This window comes from Natator depressus, chromosome 2, assembly GCF_965152275.1.
Source record: "Natator depressus isolate rNatDep1 chromosome 2, rNatDep2.hap1, whole genome shotgun sequence".
Taxonomy (NCBI): Eukaryota; Metazoa; Chordata; order Testudines; family Cheloniidae; genus Natator; species Natator depressus.
This window is the reverse complement of record NC_134235.1, coordinates 35,462,141-35,478,658: the sequence shown is the minus strand read 5'-3', so window position 1 is coordinate 35,478,658 and position 16,518 is coordinate 35,462,141. Positions and strand designations below refer to the sequence as shown.

The 16,518-nt window shown below is 40.6% G+C and overlaps 1 protein-coding gene across 20 annotated transcripts in view; it reads left to right on the top strand.

The window, feature by feature from the left end:
• RIMS2 (regulating synaptic membrane exocytosis 2) overlaps positions 1-16,518 on the top strand; it is a 737,938-nt gene that overhangs the window by 201,977 nt on the left and 519,443 nt on the right. For all 20 annotated transcript variants that reach the window (XM_074943965.1, XM_074943967.1, XM_074943973.1 and 17 more), the window contains one exon: positions 15,731-16,041. In XM_074943965.1, the coding sequence (XP_074800066.1) occupies positions 15,731-16,041 (311 nt within the window). The remainder of the gene's footprint in view (positions 1-15,730; positions 16,042-16,518) is intronic.

Genomic DNA, 16,518 nt, shown 5'->3' with positions numbered 1-16,518 from the left:
ATCCAGTGTTCTGTTTAATTGGAGTTGCCAAACAATTCAGTTTAAAGTAGCAAACACTTGTACTTTGACCCCTTACACAGGCAACAGACCTCTGATATCCAAATTGTCTAAGGGAGGGCTGGACAGCTCAGAACACACGCTTTGGGGAAAATTCAGGACTGGGAGTGTGTTGGGGTCAAGCTGCAAGCAGTAACCAAGGCTGCTGGAAGCTAGAGTGTAGCTAACGTACAGCTGGCAGGCAACAGCTACTCAGGGTCTGACCTGCATGGTGTTTGGGTGTTCATGAGGGGCCCAGGTTGGGAGCTACAGCAGTAAAGCATTGTGAAACACCCAAGGTTGCAGGGCAGGTGGTGGTACAACCCCTCACTAGTCTGGATTGCATCCCAGAATGAGATGCAAGCCCAAGTGGGATTGATTATTAACCTGCTTACTTGGGAGGTCTTTGTCTTTGCTCCTGGGACAACTTGAGGTGGAATCCCCATCTGGATTGTATGCCTTAATCACCTGTGCATCAAGATCAACTGCTTGACCAAATGCCCCCAAGAAAAATGATGGCCTTCCCGGATCCTGCGAGCTCTGACCCAGTTCTCCCTCCATTGCCCAAACCAATGCAAGTCTATCAGGTCCAACTCCACCTCTGTAATGTGGAGAAAAAATGATGCTGGGCATTAGGTCTATGCATATATTGCAGGGAGCCAGAACACTTTGCATAAAGCTTCCATGACAAAGTCCAATCTGTGCCCTGGTCAGGAAATGCCATACCCAAGCCCTGACTGGGAGGGAGGGATTGGGCCGAGTGGTGCTCTTCCTTTCTCCCCGACAACCCACACCAACTCTTGTCTGCGGGTACCTTGGTGATGGCCAATCCGCATCCTACATATCTCCAACTCCCTCTCTAGCTCTGGCATCCTGTGATGCCTGACATCAGCATAGAGCTGCTGGTGGACTCAAGTGCTTCAGGCAGTTCCATGGACCTGGAGTTTGCCTGAGTGCACAATATCCCCACCAAGGATTGCCCTGAGTTAGTAAAGTCCATATATGGGTCACTCCTTTCATCAGGACTGGCCATCCACCAGGCAGCTCTCCTAGAGGTAACTATCCTTTGAGACCACTGAGAAGTTCTCCAGTTTGGACTAATTTGTGCACCACATTCATCAGTTGTCCTTGGCATCCCCTAGCACGTCACCCAAGATCTCTGCAGACAATCCTATTTCCCAAAAGCTGACCTGGGACCAGAAACCATTTGCAATGTATAGTAGAACCTCAGAGTGATGAACTGACTGGTCAACCACACACCCCATTTGGATCTGGAAGTACACAATCAGGCAGCATCAGAGACCAAAAATAAAATAAAATAAAAAGCAAATACAGTACAGTACTGTGTTAAATGTAAACTATTAAAAAATAAAGGGAAAGTTTAAAAAAAAAAGGATTTGACAAGATAAGGAAACTTTCTGTGCTTGTTTCGTTTAAATTAAGATAGTTAAAAGCAGCTTTTTTTCTTCTGCATAGTAAAGTTTCAAAGCTGTATTATGTTAGTGTTCAGCTATAAACTTTTGAAAGAACAGCCATAATATTTTCAGAGTTACGAACATTTCAGTGTTACAAACAATCTCCATTCCCGAGGTGTTCAGAAGTCTGAGGTTCTACTGTATTTGATCTTCTAAAGAATTCAGAGATATGAATGGAACATCCAAAAGTAAATCCAGCAATCCCGGGGACATTCCAATGGCTCCAGGGATTCCTGTTAAATATCAATGCTATGTCAATGTGTTCAACAAAAAGAAAGCCAACACCCTGCCAACCCATTGCCGCAATGACTGTCCCATCAACGTCCAGCCAGGAGCAGACATTCCCTTTGGGCTCACTTACTCCCTCTCGTAACCTGAACTACAGGCACTGAAAAGCTATCTCAGGGAAAACCTACAGAAGGGGTTCATTTGCCCCTGCACATTCCAGCTGTTTGAAAGACTCTGCTCTGCCAAAGTCTTCACAAAGTTGGACCTCCACCAAGTTTAAAACCTAGTGAGGATCTGGGAAGGAGACAACTGGGAGACCACTTTCCATACCAGGTATAGTCATTTAGAATATATTGTCATACCAATTGTGTTGTGCAATGTCCCTGCGAACTTCCAGCATGCCATAAATAACAACTTTAGGTACATGCTGAATCAATGAGGACATCCTAATTTTCTCCAAAAGTCAGGACCTCCACAATCATGCATGTGTCTTGGAGAGACTCTGCCAAACCCACCTTTATGTGAATTTTGAGAAATGAGAGTTCTATAAGAACACAGTGGAATTCTTGGGATATATCATCTTGCTCAAGGGACTCACAGTGGACCCGCAAAAGGTGGTGGCAATATCTGACCAGGCCACATAAACTGGCAGCAATATCTGACATACATAGGGGTCCAATGATTCCTGGGGTTCACCAGTTTCTACAGGCAATCTATTAAAGGGTTCTCTAGCTTACTAGCACCTGTAACAATATTCTTGCAAAAGGAGCCTGGTTCACCTGGTCCACGGAGGCTCAGTCAGCCTTCAATCAACTGAAGAGAGCATTCACCTTAGCATCCATCCTGATTCATTCAGCTCCCATAAAGCCATTAACAATTGAGGCCGATGCCTCAAAATTTGCCATTGGTGTAGTATTATCTCCACATGTGGGCTCCCGCAACCTTCTCCATCCCTGTGCCTTTCACTCCTGGAAGATAACTCCAGCAGAAAAATATTATGATATTTAGGACAAGGAGATACTGGCTATCAATGCGGTTTTTGAGGATTGGAATCCCCTCCTAAAAGGAGCCCGAATTTCCCAATCCAAGTCCTGACAGATGACAAGAACCTGGAGTGCCTGTGAACTGCTAGATGCCTTAAACAACAGCTCCCTTTTCTTTACTTGATTTGACTTCATTGCCCGGGGCGAGAAACAGGAAGATGGATGTCCTATCCCACAAGGCGGAATATTTCTAGCCTGGCGAAGAACCCTCTGCCACAGTACTCAATGTATCCACCTTTGTCAACAGCATGATTGATAGCAGTCTGATGTGCTCCATCTGCTATCTGCTCCCTTTCACAAGCCAGATCCACCAGACCCTGAATGATGATGGTATCCAGTCCAACTTTGTGTTCTTACTACAGAATGGCCTCCTTTATTCCAAGAGTTGTATTTATATTCTGGAGAGACAGTTTAGGCTTCAGGTATTGAAATTATGCCACGATTTGCCACTTGTGGGCCATTTTGGCCAGTTCAAGACTTGGAATCCAGTCTCAAGAAGCTTCTGGTGGCCAGACGTATGAGCTTACATCAAGGAGTATATAAGGTCCTACAGCCTTTTCAGCCATACCGAGAACCCATGAACAAAACCCCTATGTCTCCTCCAATCTCTGTCCATGCCTCCACATCCTTGGTCTACAGTATCAATTAGACTTCATCATAGAACTGCCATGCTTCCAGGAACACTTGGTAATCTTGGTTGTCATTGACCTCCTAACAAAGATGGTGCACTTCTTTCCATTTTGTACTGTTCCTACTGCATGGGAGACATCTTCGCTTTTCCTGGAAAATGTCTTCCGGTACCACAGGTTACCATTGTATTGGTCCAGGATCTCTAGTTCATCTCCTGATTCTGGCAGGAATTTCTCAGACTCCTTGGCATTGAGCCCCGCACCTCATCCACCTGTCAGCAGCTGACTAAGGGAAAACAGAGAAGGTCAATGAAATCTTGGAGCAGTATCTTCGCTTCTTTTTGAGTTACCACCAGGACAATTGGCTTCCCCTGCTGTGCTATGCTGAATTCACATACAACAATGCAATCCACACCACAAACCAGTGTAGCCTTTTCTTTGCAAGCTATGACTTTCACCCCTACTTCCACTCAGACTTACCTGTGAGTTCCCCAGTACTGGCCGCTGCAGATTTAGCCTCCCACCTATACCAGGTGCACTGGGAGCTCAAGGAAGTCTTGCATTCTGCCAAAAAAGCCTATAAACTCCATGCAGACCAAGATTGTCAGGCTGCCCCCGATCTGACCAAGGGGGAGAAGATGCGGCTCTCTTCCCAGAACCTTAGATTGAGCTGCGCATCCGCCACAGTAGACTACGAATACCTGGGCCCCTTCAAGATTATAGAATGGGTAAACCCTTTCAAGTTTCAAGTTACAGCTGCCCAAGTCCTTGAAGATCCACCCTGTCTTTCAAATCTCACTTTTAAAGCCCTGCATTGAGAACCCATACCCAAACTGCTCCAACCTGCTACTGCCACCTGCTATACAGACAGGCGGACTACTTGGTTCCCTACAGTTCAACTCTTAGCAAGTAGGGGAAGGCTCCAGTATCTGGTCAACTGGAAAAACTACAGTCCAGATGAGTGGTCTTGGGAACCAGTGGAGAACATCTATCCCCTGGGCATGTTGTGAGAGTTCCATCAGAAGTAACCCAAGATACCAGGCTCCAAGGCCCCTAGGAGGTGCTCTTGAAGGTGTGGGTACTGTCTGGAAGCAGGGCCTGCAGCAGAGCCAGTCTCCGGGCAACCTAATGGGCACAGCTGGCCCTGTAGTAGGCTGCCTGGTTGACTATACCGCCTGATTGATTGGAAGAGTCAGCATACTGGATCTTAAGCCCAGCAGCAGCAATGGGTTAATGGCTGTTCAAAGTATTGGCCCAAGGATGTGATAGCTTGTGTGCTTGCTTCTTCCCATCCTTGTTTCAGCCCTGCTTCTGCTTTGGCCTCAGTCCTGCACCTGCATTGCCTCACTTCAGGAACCCGGTTCTGACCCTTGGCTCTGATTCCTGACTTCAGCTCTGACACTTAGTTTTGGCATCTGGCCTCTGATTCTGGCTCTGACCCTGGGCTCCTATTCCTTACTATTGACTCCTGCTCTTAGCACAAGTCCTGGTTCCTGTTCTAATCACTGTGCACGACCACCCATATCACAGTCACTGACCGTACCTTTCCTGGTGAGCTCTCTCACTAGCTCCTCTGAGAAGTCCCACTCCTCAGAAGCTTTCTGTCTTCTGTAGGCCTCCTGACTGAGCACTCCTAAACCTTTATTATGCCCAATTTTTCCTTAGTTAATTAACTGCTGCCCAGCCTTCTAGGTAATTCTTCTTTCATATGGCATTTGAAAAGTAACACGCTGGGATTATAATTGAATCTTAATATTTGAAAGCCATTCTAATGCTTCTGGGGTAGCTAGGTGCCACCCTGCCCCTGTGCCATCGCTGTAAGCATGAATGGGGCAGTTGTCCATGACATGTCACATAGGGTTTGTACCTCACTACAGTCACAATTTTATGATTCCTTGATTATCTATTTGGGGAGGAGATAACCACACCTTCCATGAATTGCCCAAAAGTGGTTGAGTGCAGTCCATTGCCTATGGGGAAGGCAGAATCCTGGGATTTTTTTTGTTGGCTCTTCAATCAGGTCTTTGTTTAGGATTTCACAAGAGGGCCTTGATTCAAGCCAGCAAGTACTGGTGTCCTTTCTGTTGGCCTGCAGCACTGTCACATGGATCCAGAAAGGCTTCCTCGATTTGAGATGGGGGCGTGGCAGTGAATTGAGTCTCGGTGTATTGGCAGGTCTGGCGCAGCCAGGATCTTGCACTCCCAGAACATCTTGTCTGATGTTGGCTGGTATGATGGGAGCCATAGTATCGGGATTGATTTGAGAGAGCCACTAGTAATACTGAGCATGGTATTGATTTCAATATCAACAAGACTGATGTGGGAGCTGTTGCACCAAAGTGGCAAACAATATGCCACTGTTTGCAAGACCAAGGCTGTACTGATGTTTGAAGCATGCATGTATCACATCCCCAGGATATTCAAGCAAGCTTCTGGATGATGTTAACTCTTGTCTTTTTCTTCCTTTTTGTGTTGTCAAGGTGTTGGCAATAGTTTAACGTCTGATCAAGGGTAACTCCAAGTGGGTTCTAGCCCATGAAAGCTTATGCCCAAATAAATTTGTTAGTCTCTAAGGTGCCACAAGGACTCCTCGTTGTTTTTCCAAAATACTGGGGACTGTGGTCATGTGAAAGAAGCAGACCACAAAAGTTCACTTTCCGCTGCACTTTGACCTCACAGTTTTTCAAGTGGAAGGCAGAGACAAGTGTTTTCAAAGCACTGGGTTTCAGTCACCAAACTTTTTGAAATATATCTGAACTGTCCAGAGGTGGTTGTTCATGAATTTTTCTATGGCCTCCAGAGACGATGCTTGCATTGCTAGCACAATGTCATTTGTGTAGATAAATTTACAGGATGATGGGACCAGAATATCGCTGGTATAGTGCAGCCACTAAAACGGATCCCTCTGAGAGGCCATGTTCAATCTCCATAATTTGCACATAGGTGTATGGTGAATTTTCTGTTACTCAGCATCTTGAATCTGACGGTTGATTGGCATGGGAAAGCTAATGCTAACTTCAGTTGAAGACCCTTTGCACCATACGTATCAGATGCAGAAGAAAGATCAATGAATGCTGCTGCTGTTTTTAATTGTTGCTGGTAGCCAGATTCTATGTACTTGGCTAAGGCCAACACCTGGTCACAGCAGTTGTGACCAGTTCTAAATCTCGCCTGCTCTTTAGGAACCGGTTGCTCCAGGATTAGCTGTAATCTTTGAAGTAAGAGCCATTCCAACAGTTTATAGGGAGATGGGTCTGATAGCTTTTTGGGTCAGTGGCTTCTTTTCCAGGCTTCAAAATGGCTATGATCTTGGCTACCTTCCACTCTTTTGGTATTATGCATGAAGAGATGATGTTGCTGAAGAAGTCTGGCAGCCACCTTCTTGCCTTCAGACCAAAGTTCTTCAGGAATTTTGGATATATTCAATCCATTCCTGCTGCTTTCCTGGACTTAGTGTTGGACAGAACCTTGTCCACTTCATAAGAACATAAGAATGGCCATACTGTGTCAGACCAAAGGTCCATCTAGCCCAAAATCCTGTTTTCCGACTGGCCAGTGCCAGGTGCCCCAGAGGGAATGAACAGAACAGGTAATCATCAAGTGATCCATCCCCTGTCACTCATTCCCAGTTTCTGGCAAACAGAGGCTAGGGACACCATTCCTGCCCATCCTGGCTAATAGCCATTGATGGACCTATCCTCCATGAATTTATCTAGTTCTTTTTTGAACCCTGTTATGGTCTTGGCCTTCCCAACATCCTCTGGAAGGAGTTCCACAGATTGATTGTGCATTGTGTGATGAAATACTTTCTTTTGTTTTAAACCTGCTGCCTCTTCATTTCATTTGGTGACCCTTAGTTCTTGTGTTATGAGAAGTAGTAAACAACATTTCCTTATCTACTTTATACCAGTCATGATTCATCTACTGTGTAGGGGGCATAAAGGGATGAAGACAACTGGTACTGATTCAGTGTGTGGTAAAGTTGGTTGTGGACTTGCCGCCTGATTTTTTTATCCATTGGCACATGGGAATTGGTAATTAACTGAGCAGAGATGGTACCTGCACTTACTGATATGGTTTGTAGGCTGCTGGAGCTGGACTGCCTAAAAGTTTGAGGAACTTCCAGGCTTTGCAGCTTCAAGTCAAGCACCATCATGGTTTTGCACAAACTTTTTCTTCTAGCTGAGTTCAAAAACTCAAGCAATACTATTGTGGTTTTGGGCTTTTGTCGGCTTGATATTGTCAGAAGAGTACCTCATTCTCTTCTGTTGAGCAAGGAGTGAATGCTTTTCTAAAGCCCCTTGCAATGTTTGATTTCACAGCTGATACTAGTAGGCCTACAAAGCAGTGGTAATTGAGCTGTATGTGGTGGGATCTGGTTTATTGAACCCTTGCTGTTATCACCACATAGAAGGACCAATCAACAGATTGTAGATTCCAGCACGGTTTCAGGAAGGATTGAATGAGTGGAACTTGTAGGCCTATACAAATCACAATAGGTAGTGTTGGCTGTTGGTAATGTCATTGAGAACTGACCTTTTGGATGGCATGGGGTGGCTGCTGATGTCACGTGACACAAAACAAAGGTCAGAAGTGTAGCATTACCCCCATTAGGCCGACTTGAATGTGCCAAAGTCTTTGGTATCGTAGAGGAGGTGCTGGTCTTCAATGAAAGCTCAGGATGTCAGCTGTTCTCCAGCAGAGTTGTTCTTGTGATAGCCCCATAGGCTGTTGTGGATATTGAAATCACTGACATGGATGGTAGGATGGCTTGGCGCTAGTAATGCTAGACATGGCCATTCCATTGATGGTGGCTTGTACCCATTTATAACTGTCAGATTGCTGATTTTAATGGCAATTGAGCTGGGGTTTGTGATAGGCATGACCTGGATGGAATATTAAGGTCATGTTTTATGTACATCATGAGTCCATATTTGGGATGATGGCTTGCAGATATCAGGACATATCTGTTGATCTTTGATTGGTGGCCTTCAATCTCCAGGTGTGTTGTAGCACAAGGACACTGATATTTTGAGTCTGCAGGATCATTGTGATGTAATCACACTTTGCATTGGATGGCCCTCGAGGTTGAACTCCATAATGTGCAGTGATGGACTGATTTGAAGAAAGGTTTGTCCCTTACATGGGCCATTTTGCCATTGCTTTTCTGACCAGGAGGTCCTCTAAGGATGTTTGGCTGCACATAATGGGGAAGACTGTGTGAAGGTTGTTGTCTCCTCCTAAGTAAATTAACTACTCCGAGGTGGATCTGGGTTGGGTTGTTCTCTTTATCAGCTGCCCTGTGAAACGTGGATAGTGACCTTTGATATGGTTCAGTATGATGCTTTAGCAATCATAAGCCATTGGTTGGCGTTAATCAGAGTGTGCCCAGTAAAAAGTAATATTTGTTTCCCCAATAATCCAAGCTTTTAATTTTTTTCAGCATGCTATGTACAGTGAATTCTGGAATTAGTTGCCTCAACCATTAGAGTATCCAAACTTGAGGGCAAGAAAAAGAAGAAAATTTTTGTTTAGAAATCTGATGAAAGCCTGTATTTTAACCTTTTACGCAACCAAGTAGGATGGGAATAAATACCTTTGGCTAGTCCCAAAGAATATTCTTTCGATTTGAAGGGCTTCTTAAGGTATATGCTTGTGTGTAACAGGAAGAATACTGAAGAGTTTGACCTCTGTCTTGCGCCACTAATATTAGATTATCCAGAGTTGCTGGTATGCTGCTGAAAAGCTCTTGGAAGCTTCAGTCTTAGAAAGAAACTGATGACTAAGCAAAATAACCTTCTCAAAAAAGGTAGATCAGTCTCTCATTTTCTGAGTTAGATTATGTCCAGAAGTGACTCCTGCCAAGAGAAACAGAGGTTAAACTAATAGCTCACTGAAATCCCTTATTGCTATTTTGCAAAATGAGGAAGGCCCAGCACAGTTTGGAGCCAGAGAGAAGGATCGTAAAGTTGACCCCAGTTTTCACTAGGAAAAAGCAAATATGGCCAAATTGTGCAACATAACAGATTTGACCATATGCATAATCCTAATTTATTAAGAGATTTTTCTTATGTCCTCTAAGGACTGTCCTGAAGCAGCTGTTTCAGCAGGTTATATTACAAATCTCCAGCAGTGACCAAAACAGAGATTGAAGAACTTCTCAAAGAAGCCTATTTTGCACAGGATGACTTCAGTTATTGCGCTGTTCCAAGATGGCACTGACTCCTTTAGCATCAATAAATGGTAAAAAGGACTGAGTTAGTAAACGTGATTAATGAAGTTGGTGACTGGCCAACTATAAACTCATCTCATTGAAACTAACATTCTAGACCTGCCACAATCTGGATTCAGGCCAGGATTTACTGTTTAAAGCATTTTATCTGTCTGGAATATAAAGAAAAAATAAAATGTTTAAAGAAACACTGTCACATTCTGGGAAACTCCAGGGTGCATAAGCAATAAACATCACACTAATGTTTCAACCTGCTCCTGGCACCTGGGATCTCCAGAGAATTGACAGCATTGTAATAATAGGCACTGACTTTGCTCCAAGAGCCTCGATGCCATTTCAGCAGTTTTGTGGCCTAAAATCCACTCTTAACATACTTTTTATTATTACAGCTAAATAGCCTAGTTACTGCAACAATGTTATAACAGGTTTCAAAGTTATAACAAAGAATCATACCAAATAAAAGGTACAAAGTGATGCTGGTTAAATAGATCCAAAACAGTTTTTGTTAACTTTGGTTTAGTTTTATTTAGGTACTTATTTTCTGCTACAAATGTACAAGGCAAGTGGCAAATGGAACATGTGTTGGGCCTTTTTTAAAATAACCTTTCGTCTCTTAGTTAAATATAAGCAGGTGGTCTAGTCTTATTTTTCTTGGAATATAGGGCACCTGTGATCACAATCAAACTTGTAACTAGTATGCAATCAAATACATGATCTGTGGTTTTGGTTATGCCCCTCTATTGATAATCTCAAGCATTTTGAAATTATTATAAGACCTATATTTTTCATATAATTTAATGTGATACATCCTGTATTTTTAATATTATACAGAAGTTTAGCAAATGGTAATTTTTTTGCAAGATATAGCAGTCTTACTTTTCATATAATTTATTGTAAAGGTGTAAAATAAAAATGACTTGGAATTTCAATCCATTTGATTAAATTTAAGATGTATTTTTACTTTACAAGAAATCTGCAGGCAAAAATTATTTATAAATAAGCAATACTTTATACATTGCAATTACAAATGGATTTAAAATAGTGGATAAGTTTTGTTCTATTGTTAAGAAGAATTACATACTGTGAAGTAGTAAATTGGTGTGTAAGAATGTACACAGATCATACTACTTAGTCTAGCTGTGTCTGAGACTGTTACAGATGTGTCGCTCTTATCCTCTATGTAAATGTTCATTGCCCTTCTCCAGACACTGGCTGATTAGACTGACATTTCTGTCTTTGAGGAGTCTGCTTATCTTTCCAACTATATTAAGATAGTAGCTGTGAAAGTAGGGGATATAATTATTTATTCAAAAAGCTTGCTTCAAATGCAGAGGTACTAGCCACCAGTGGTCTTCGGAGGTGGTGGTAGTAGTCAGAAGCTTATCATATTATGTCCATTAAGTGATGATAGAGTAAAGGAAAGCCCATGCTAAAACATTAGGAACTTCTCTGTTTCTTGTACAGATTAGGATTGTGTAGAGTCAAAATAAGGTGAAGATTTAGGTAAATCTATATCTTCAATTTGGGTCAGTACTTGGCTAAAAACAGAGAGCTACTTAAAAAAAAAGGAAGAAAATGTGTTTTGAAAAATAAACTAAATTCAGAGTTAATACTGAAATGTCATCTTTGATATATCTTATGTAGTTATTGTGACATATTAGTAAAGAACATTTAATTTTTTTGAACATCAGCAATACCTACTATAGGCACTAGATGGTGTTTCAGCCTTTACTGTGAATTAATGAACATTTGTGTGTTTCAAAAGATACTGGCAACCTTTTAGGATGCAAATTTTTTGGTAACTTCAGAAAATGAAGATTATTAGAGGTGTTAAGAGAGCAGAATTTTGCATTTTTCTCCATTTAAGATGGACACTGTACTAGTTTTTAAAATAATTCACACACAGAATCTTCCATGTTGGTATAGGCACACATTGTTTTCTTATATATATATTTTTTCCACGTTGCTGTTAAACAGTGGATAGAGGAGTTAAATGCAAATGCAATTTGAAAATTGTCTTTAGATTATGATTTTGTCAGAGCATGAATCAGTCCTTCTCAGTTTTAAAACAAAATATAACCTAAGCATATTGTGTGTGCTACTGGAAATAAATATTTTTTATAACAGGAATGCTACTAGAGACTGAGGAATAAGATGTAGAAATCAACTCTGACCTCTAATAAATCAGAGCCTGAATATCTTTGTGTACATTAATTAATTTGCCTATGTATGTGACAGTGGCATTTTGTTAGTTCTTTAATGTTACTTTAAAAGAAAACAGTAACTGCTTATCTCAACAATCTGAACATCTAAATGTAAGAAGCAGTTTTCCTCATGAATAAATATGCAATGTATTTGAAAATAAGTGTGAGTTATAGCTGATATTTCTGATATTAGCAAACAGGTAAAATGATGAAAAAATATGAAAAGCAAAGGGCTATATATTTTTCGCATGCTATATTTAAAAGTCACTCTAGCACAGAACACTTTAATATAGCTTTCTGTTTTCAATTTCATTTATTTTCATGTTTTGTAGGGTTGGTTTTTTTAACATTTATAGTATAATTTCATTCAGATCTGATCCATTTTGCTGTGAAAGTCTATAAGAAATATAATGAATTATCTTTAGAGCCAATCTGATTTTTCTGAGAGTCAGTTGGATATTCTATGATTACTTCTCTGGCGTGTGATCAGAAACAAAGGAGCTGATCCAATCTCAGTGGCAGTCTATGAGAAACAGATTCCAAACTTTAGAGTGGAAATGAAATGACAAACCAGGATACCACAGATTCCTATCCCTTTAAGATTGGGTAGTGCCTTTAAAGAAAGGGACAGATGTTGATCCAACTTCTATCATAAACATATCTGTTTCCTCAGTTGTCTAGTGGCATTGGCAACTGTGCTGCCATGTGCTGAGCTAGCTTTTCAGCTACTCAGCCCAGCAGAGGCTGGTATTACTGCAGAAGTAGCTCATTAAATCACACAGGGCTATAAGGGAAGGAAATTGGTATATTTCTCTCTGACAGCTCACTGTGGGTAACCCAGGAGCAAGTTCATGACTCCTGGCAGGGGAAACCTCCAACCATCTTCTGTTGGAAGGACTGATCACTGTACCACATTGCTTTGTGGCAAAGGTGAAAATGCTAGGCATCCTGAAGTGCTTCTCTTCAAGGGAAAAATGTAGCTGGGGACTAAGGAGTTATACACTGAGTGGTTCAGCTTGTGCGGCTTGGTTTCAGTGAATCATTTAAAATCTCTAACAATACCAGAAAAATACTGTAAGAAAGACTTTTAGGGATCTGATACTGCAGTGGGTTACTCGTTCAAAATTGCCACTGACTTCTGTGCCTGAGTAGTGATTGCAGGATTGGGTCTTTAAGTATAGTGTCATATATGTGAAAAGTTTACCACTTCCTTCAGTGGAAACTCTGCCTGTGCAGAAGGCAGCTAGAGACATTACATCTATTTCTGGTTGGAAAATGGTTTTCCCATCCCAGGAAAATTTTCAGTCCCCTCCTCCACTCCTCCCCCCCCCTTCACATTGGAACAAAATGGAGAATTTCTAAGTTTTTCATGAAAAAACAGAGAGAGAACAAGAAAGATCCCATAATAACCAAACAGTGTACTCAACTGGGTTGTGTAAGACCTAGCTTCAAGCCTCTGCTCTTCCTTATTCTGTAACTATTTAGCTCTTCTAGGGCAGTGACTCTCAGTCTTTTCAGGCAATTGCACCCTTTTCAGGAGTCTGATTTGTCTAAAACCTACCTGCTTACAAAATCAGACATACAAATATAAGTGTCACAACACGCTATTACTGAAAGATAGCTTGCTTTCTCATTTTATCATATAATTATAAAACCACTGTTCTAGGGAGTCTCTTGCTTTCTAGCTCATTTTGACTAGAAATTCTATCTTGGACTTGAGAAACCTTCTGGACAAAAGTTTCATCAACATTTTCCCACAAAAAGTTGTGGTTTTTGATGAATTGGGGGGTTTTTCTGATTTTTTTTTTAAATCCTTGAAAAATTCCTGACCAACTCTAATTACAAGTTTCAGTGGTCACCCATCACAAAACCTAATCCTGTTTCAGAAGGCAAAACGCTCTCCCTGCTTTGGTTCTAAAATTTCAACTTGGAGCTTTGGTCTATGCTCTGACTTATCTGTGGGATGCATAGCATTCCTGTCTTCAGGATATTTATATATAGAAGATAGTCAAGTGGTTCACTGATGTTCATTGTGAGGAGATCATGCTACCTCATACAGATACCTGAGGGGGTCTGTCTCTTTTTGACACTTTGATAAGCTTATTTAGGTTGTCATGTCAATAAAATCTCACTGAATTGAACTGAAATGAGTTCTCAAAGCTTGAGTATTAATGATGAGGATATTTCCACAGTAAAAATGAAAAGGACACCCCCTCATAACATAAGAGAAACAGTCATCATCCTGGCGGTTTTCAAATGAGGAAGCCACTCAGTCCAGCTTTAGCAGGACCTCTCTCTTTTAAGTCACCTTCCAAATGAAGCTTCCATAGAAATATTTTTGGTCAGAAATGATTAGGCAGCCTGGCCCAAGGTTTCAACTGGGTAACTCATTGGAGATTAAAAGAACCGTACAGTTTGTAGCTTCTTCATACTGGATATTTTTTGGTGGTTTGAGCTGCTGTGTTAAGAGACAGGTACTACATTTTCAGTGTGATATCTTTCTCTGTACTGGAACTCTCTTCTTGACTAAGACATTGAGTGTTATACCTCCATAGCCTGATCATCTAGTTAGTTACATTTACTGAAAAACTGGTCAGGAGCATTAAGCAAGTTCTGGTTGAGTGTTTTGTAGTGCAAAATAAAAAAAATGAATGGCTGATCAAGCTGTGGTTATGGGGGGATGGTCAAGCTGTGGGGATGATTAGCCCTACCTACGGCTGGGTGTGGTTCTCCTGAAAAATATGTACATAAGCTGTATAAAAATGTCAGCACACAGACCACAAAATAGTAGAAGGAAGTATACAAAAGGAGACAAGCTAAGACATATGAAAAGAGGAAGGAATTAAAAGACTAGATTAGTGAATGAGTACTATATAAATTAATTGTTTCAAAACAAACTGAAACAGATGTATTGTTTTATTATAATGACTTTATAAAGTATTACTATTGTTTTTACCCTTTGGACATGTTCTGGCATATAGATGTATATATTTACTTTGTATTGTGGTAAGATTAGCTACATAATTAAGTTCCAAATTACCTAGTGCTGGAAATGACCTGCACTAATGTAATCAATTACAATCTCAAGACCCTGTAGATGAGCACATTTTATTATAATAAAAATAACTAAGTACAAAATATGTAATAGTTACATAATTGGGAAGTTGCAATAAATTTTTGAATAATCAGTTATTAACACAAAACAAGAGTTAAATAATCTCCCCACTTCATTGTTAAAAATCATTCCCATAAATATTGAATTTTTACCTTTGTGTTTATTAAATCAATTTAATTTAATTGACAGCAGTTTAATTTAATTTACAGCAGTTTAAAAAATCAAGTCAGATGCCCCATTTAGCCCTACAATTAAATATAGAGGTCCAGATACTAAGCTGGTGAAATCAGCATATCAAAGTTGAAGTCAGTAGAATTATGTTTATCTGCACCAGCTGAAGATCTGATCCAAAGTTTCTAACCCTGATTTTTCTTTAATTTAATCCATTTTCTTATATTTTTTACTCCCTCGTATTGCTTCTATCATGTTACCCTTATCTCTTAATAATAATCTTTTCCCTTCTATTTCTACATCTTGCAAATCCATCTACCATTTTTCCAATTACTGTAAATGCAAAAGCAAGAATGGAAGCAAAAATACTTTCTTGCATTATATTTTACTAAAGAAACTTTTCTTTCCACATTTGCCTAGACATATTTTATTATGCTTATTAATACCCTGTCTGTAACTTTATTTTAAAGAAGCGAAGTATACTCTTGTTTGTACCTCCAGAACTAGCACCCCAACTGACACATGCTTAACTAAAACTTCTTTATCTTTGTATTATTTGACAAAACTAATTTGTTTTTCATTTAAATCTATGCACAGGTAATGTGGGTATGTAACTTGTGCCGAAAACAACAAGAAATCCTCACAAAATCAGGAGCCTGGTTCTACAACAGTGGATTAAATACACCTCAGCAGCCTGATCAAGAACATATTAGAGGATTGCGGAACGAGGAAGCACCTCAGGAGAAAAAGGCAAAGCTGCAGGAGCAGTCCCAGTACCAAGGACCCTCAGGTGACATATCCACACCAGCTTTGGACAAAAATAGATCTCAAGTGCTCACAAGACAAGACTCAATTAAAAATGGTTCAGGAGTGAAGCACCAGGTTGCAAGTGACACAACTTCAGACAGGTAAGGAACTATTTCATCTTTATACTGATAAGAGAGTTTGTTGAAGTTGACCTTATTCTACAAATCCTATATGAGACTTTTGCATCTTCTAATTATATGTATTTTAGGTTGTTTTTTTTAAACAGTTCTAATTGATAAGCAGCTGAGGAGCCTTTCATTGTGTTCAGAAAGTTGCAGACAGCATACTCTCTTCTTCATCCTCTCTTTCTCAAAAAAGGTATTAGCCAAAAATGATGATGATATGATGTACCTGAAAATGTGATGCTGAAAGTGTACGTTGTGCTTAGATCATTTGCCCCTTTCAAAACACTCTTTGTATACTCTTTATAAAATATGTAGTCTGCAATGTTGTGTGATCACTAACTTTCTGGCATAATTATTGTGATTACTGCCAGTACTTAAAAAATGAGACATGGCAAGGTGTGTTGTTGGAAGTTAGTAGTCGTTCAGACTGTCAGAATGTTACTTTGCATAATA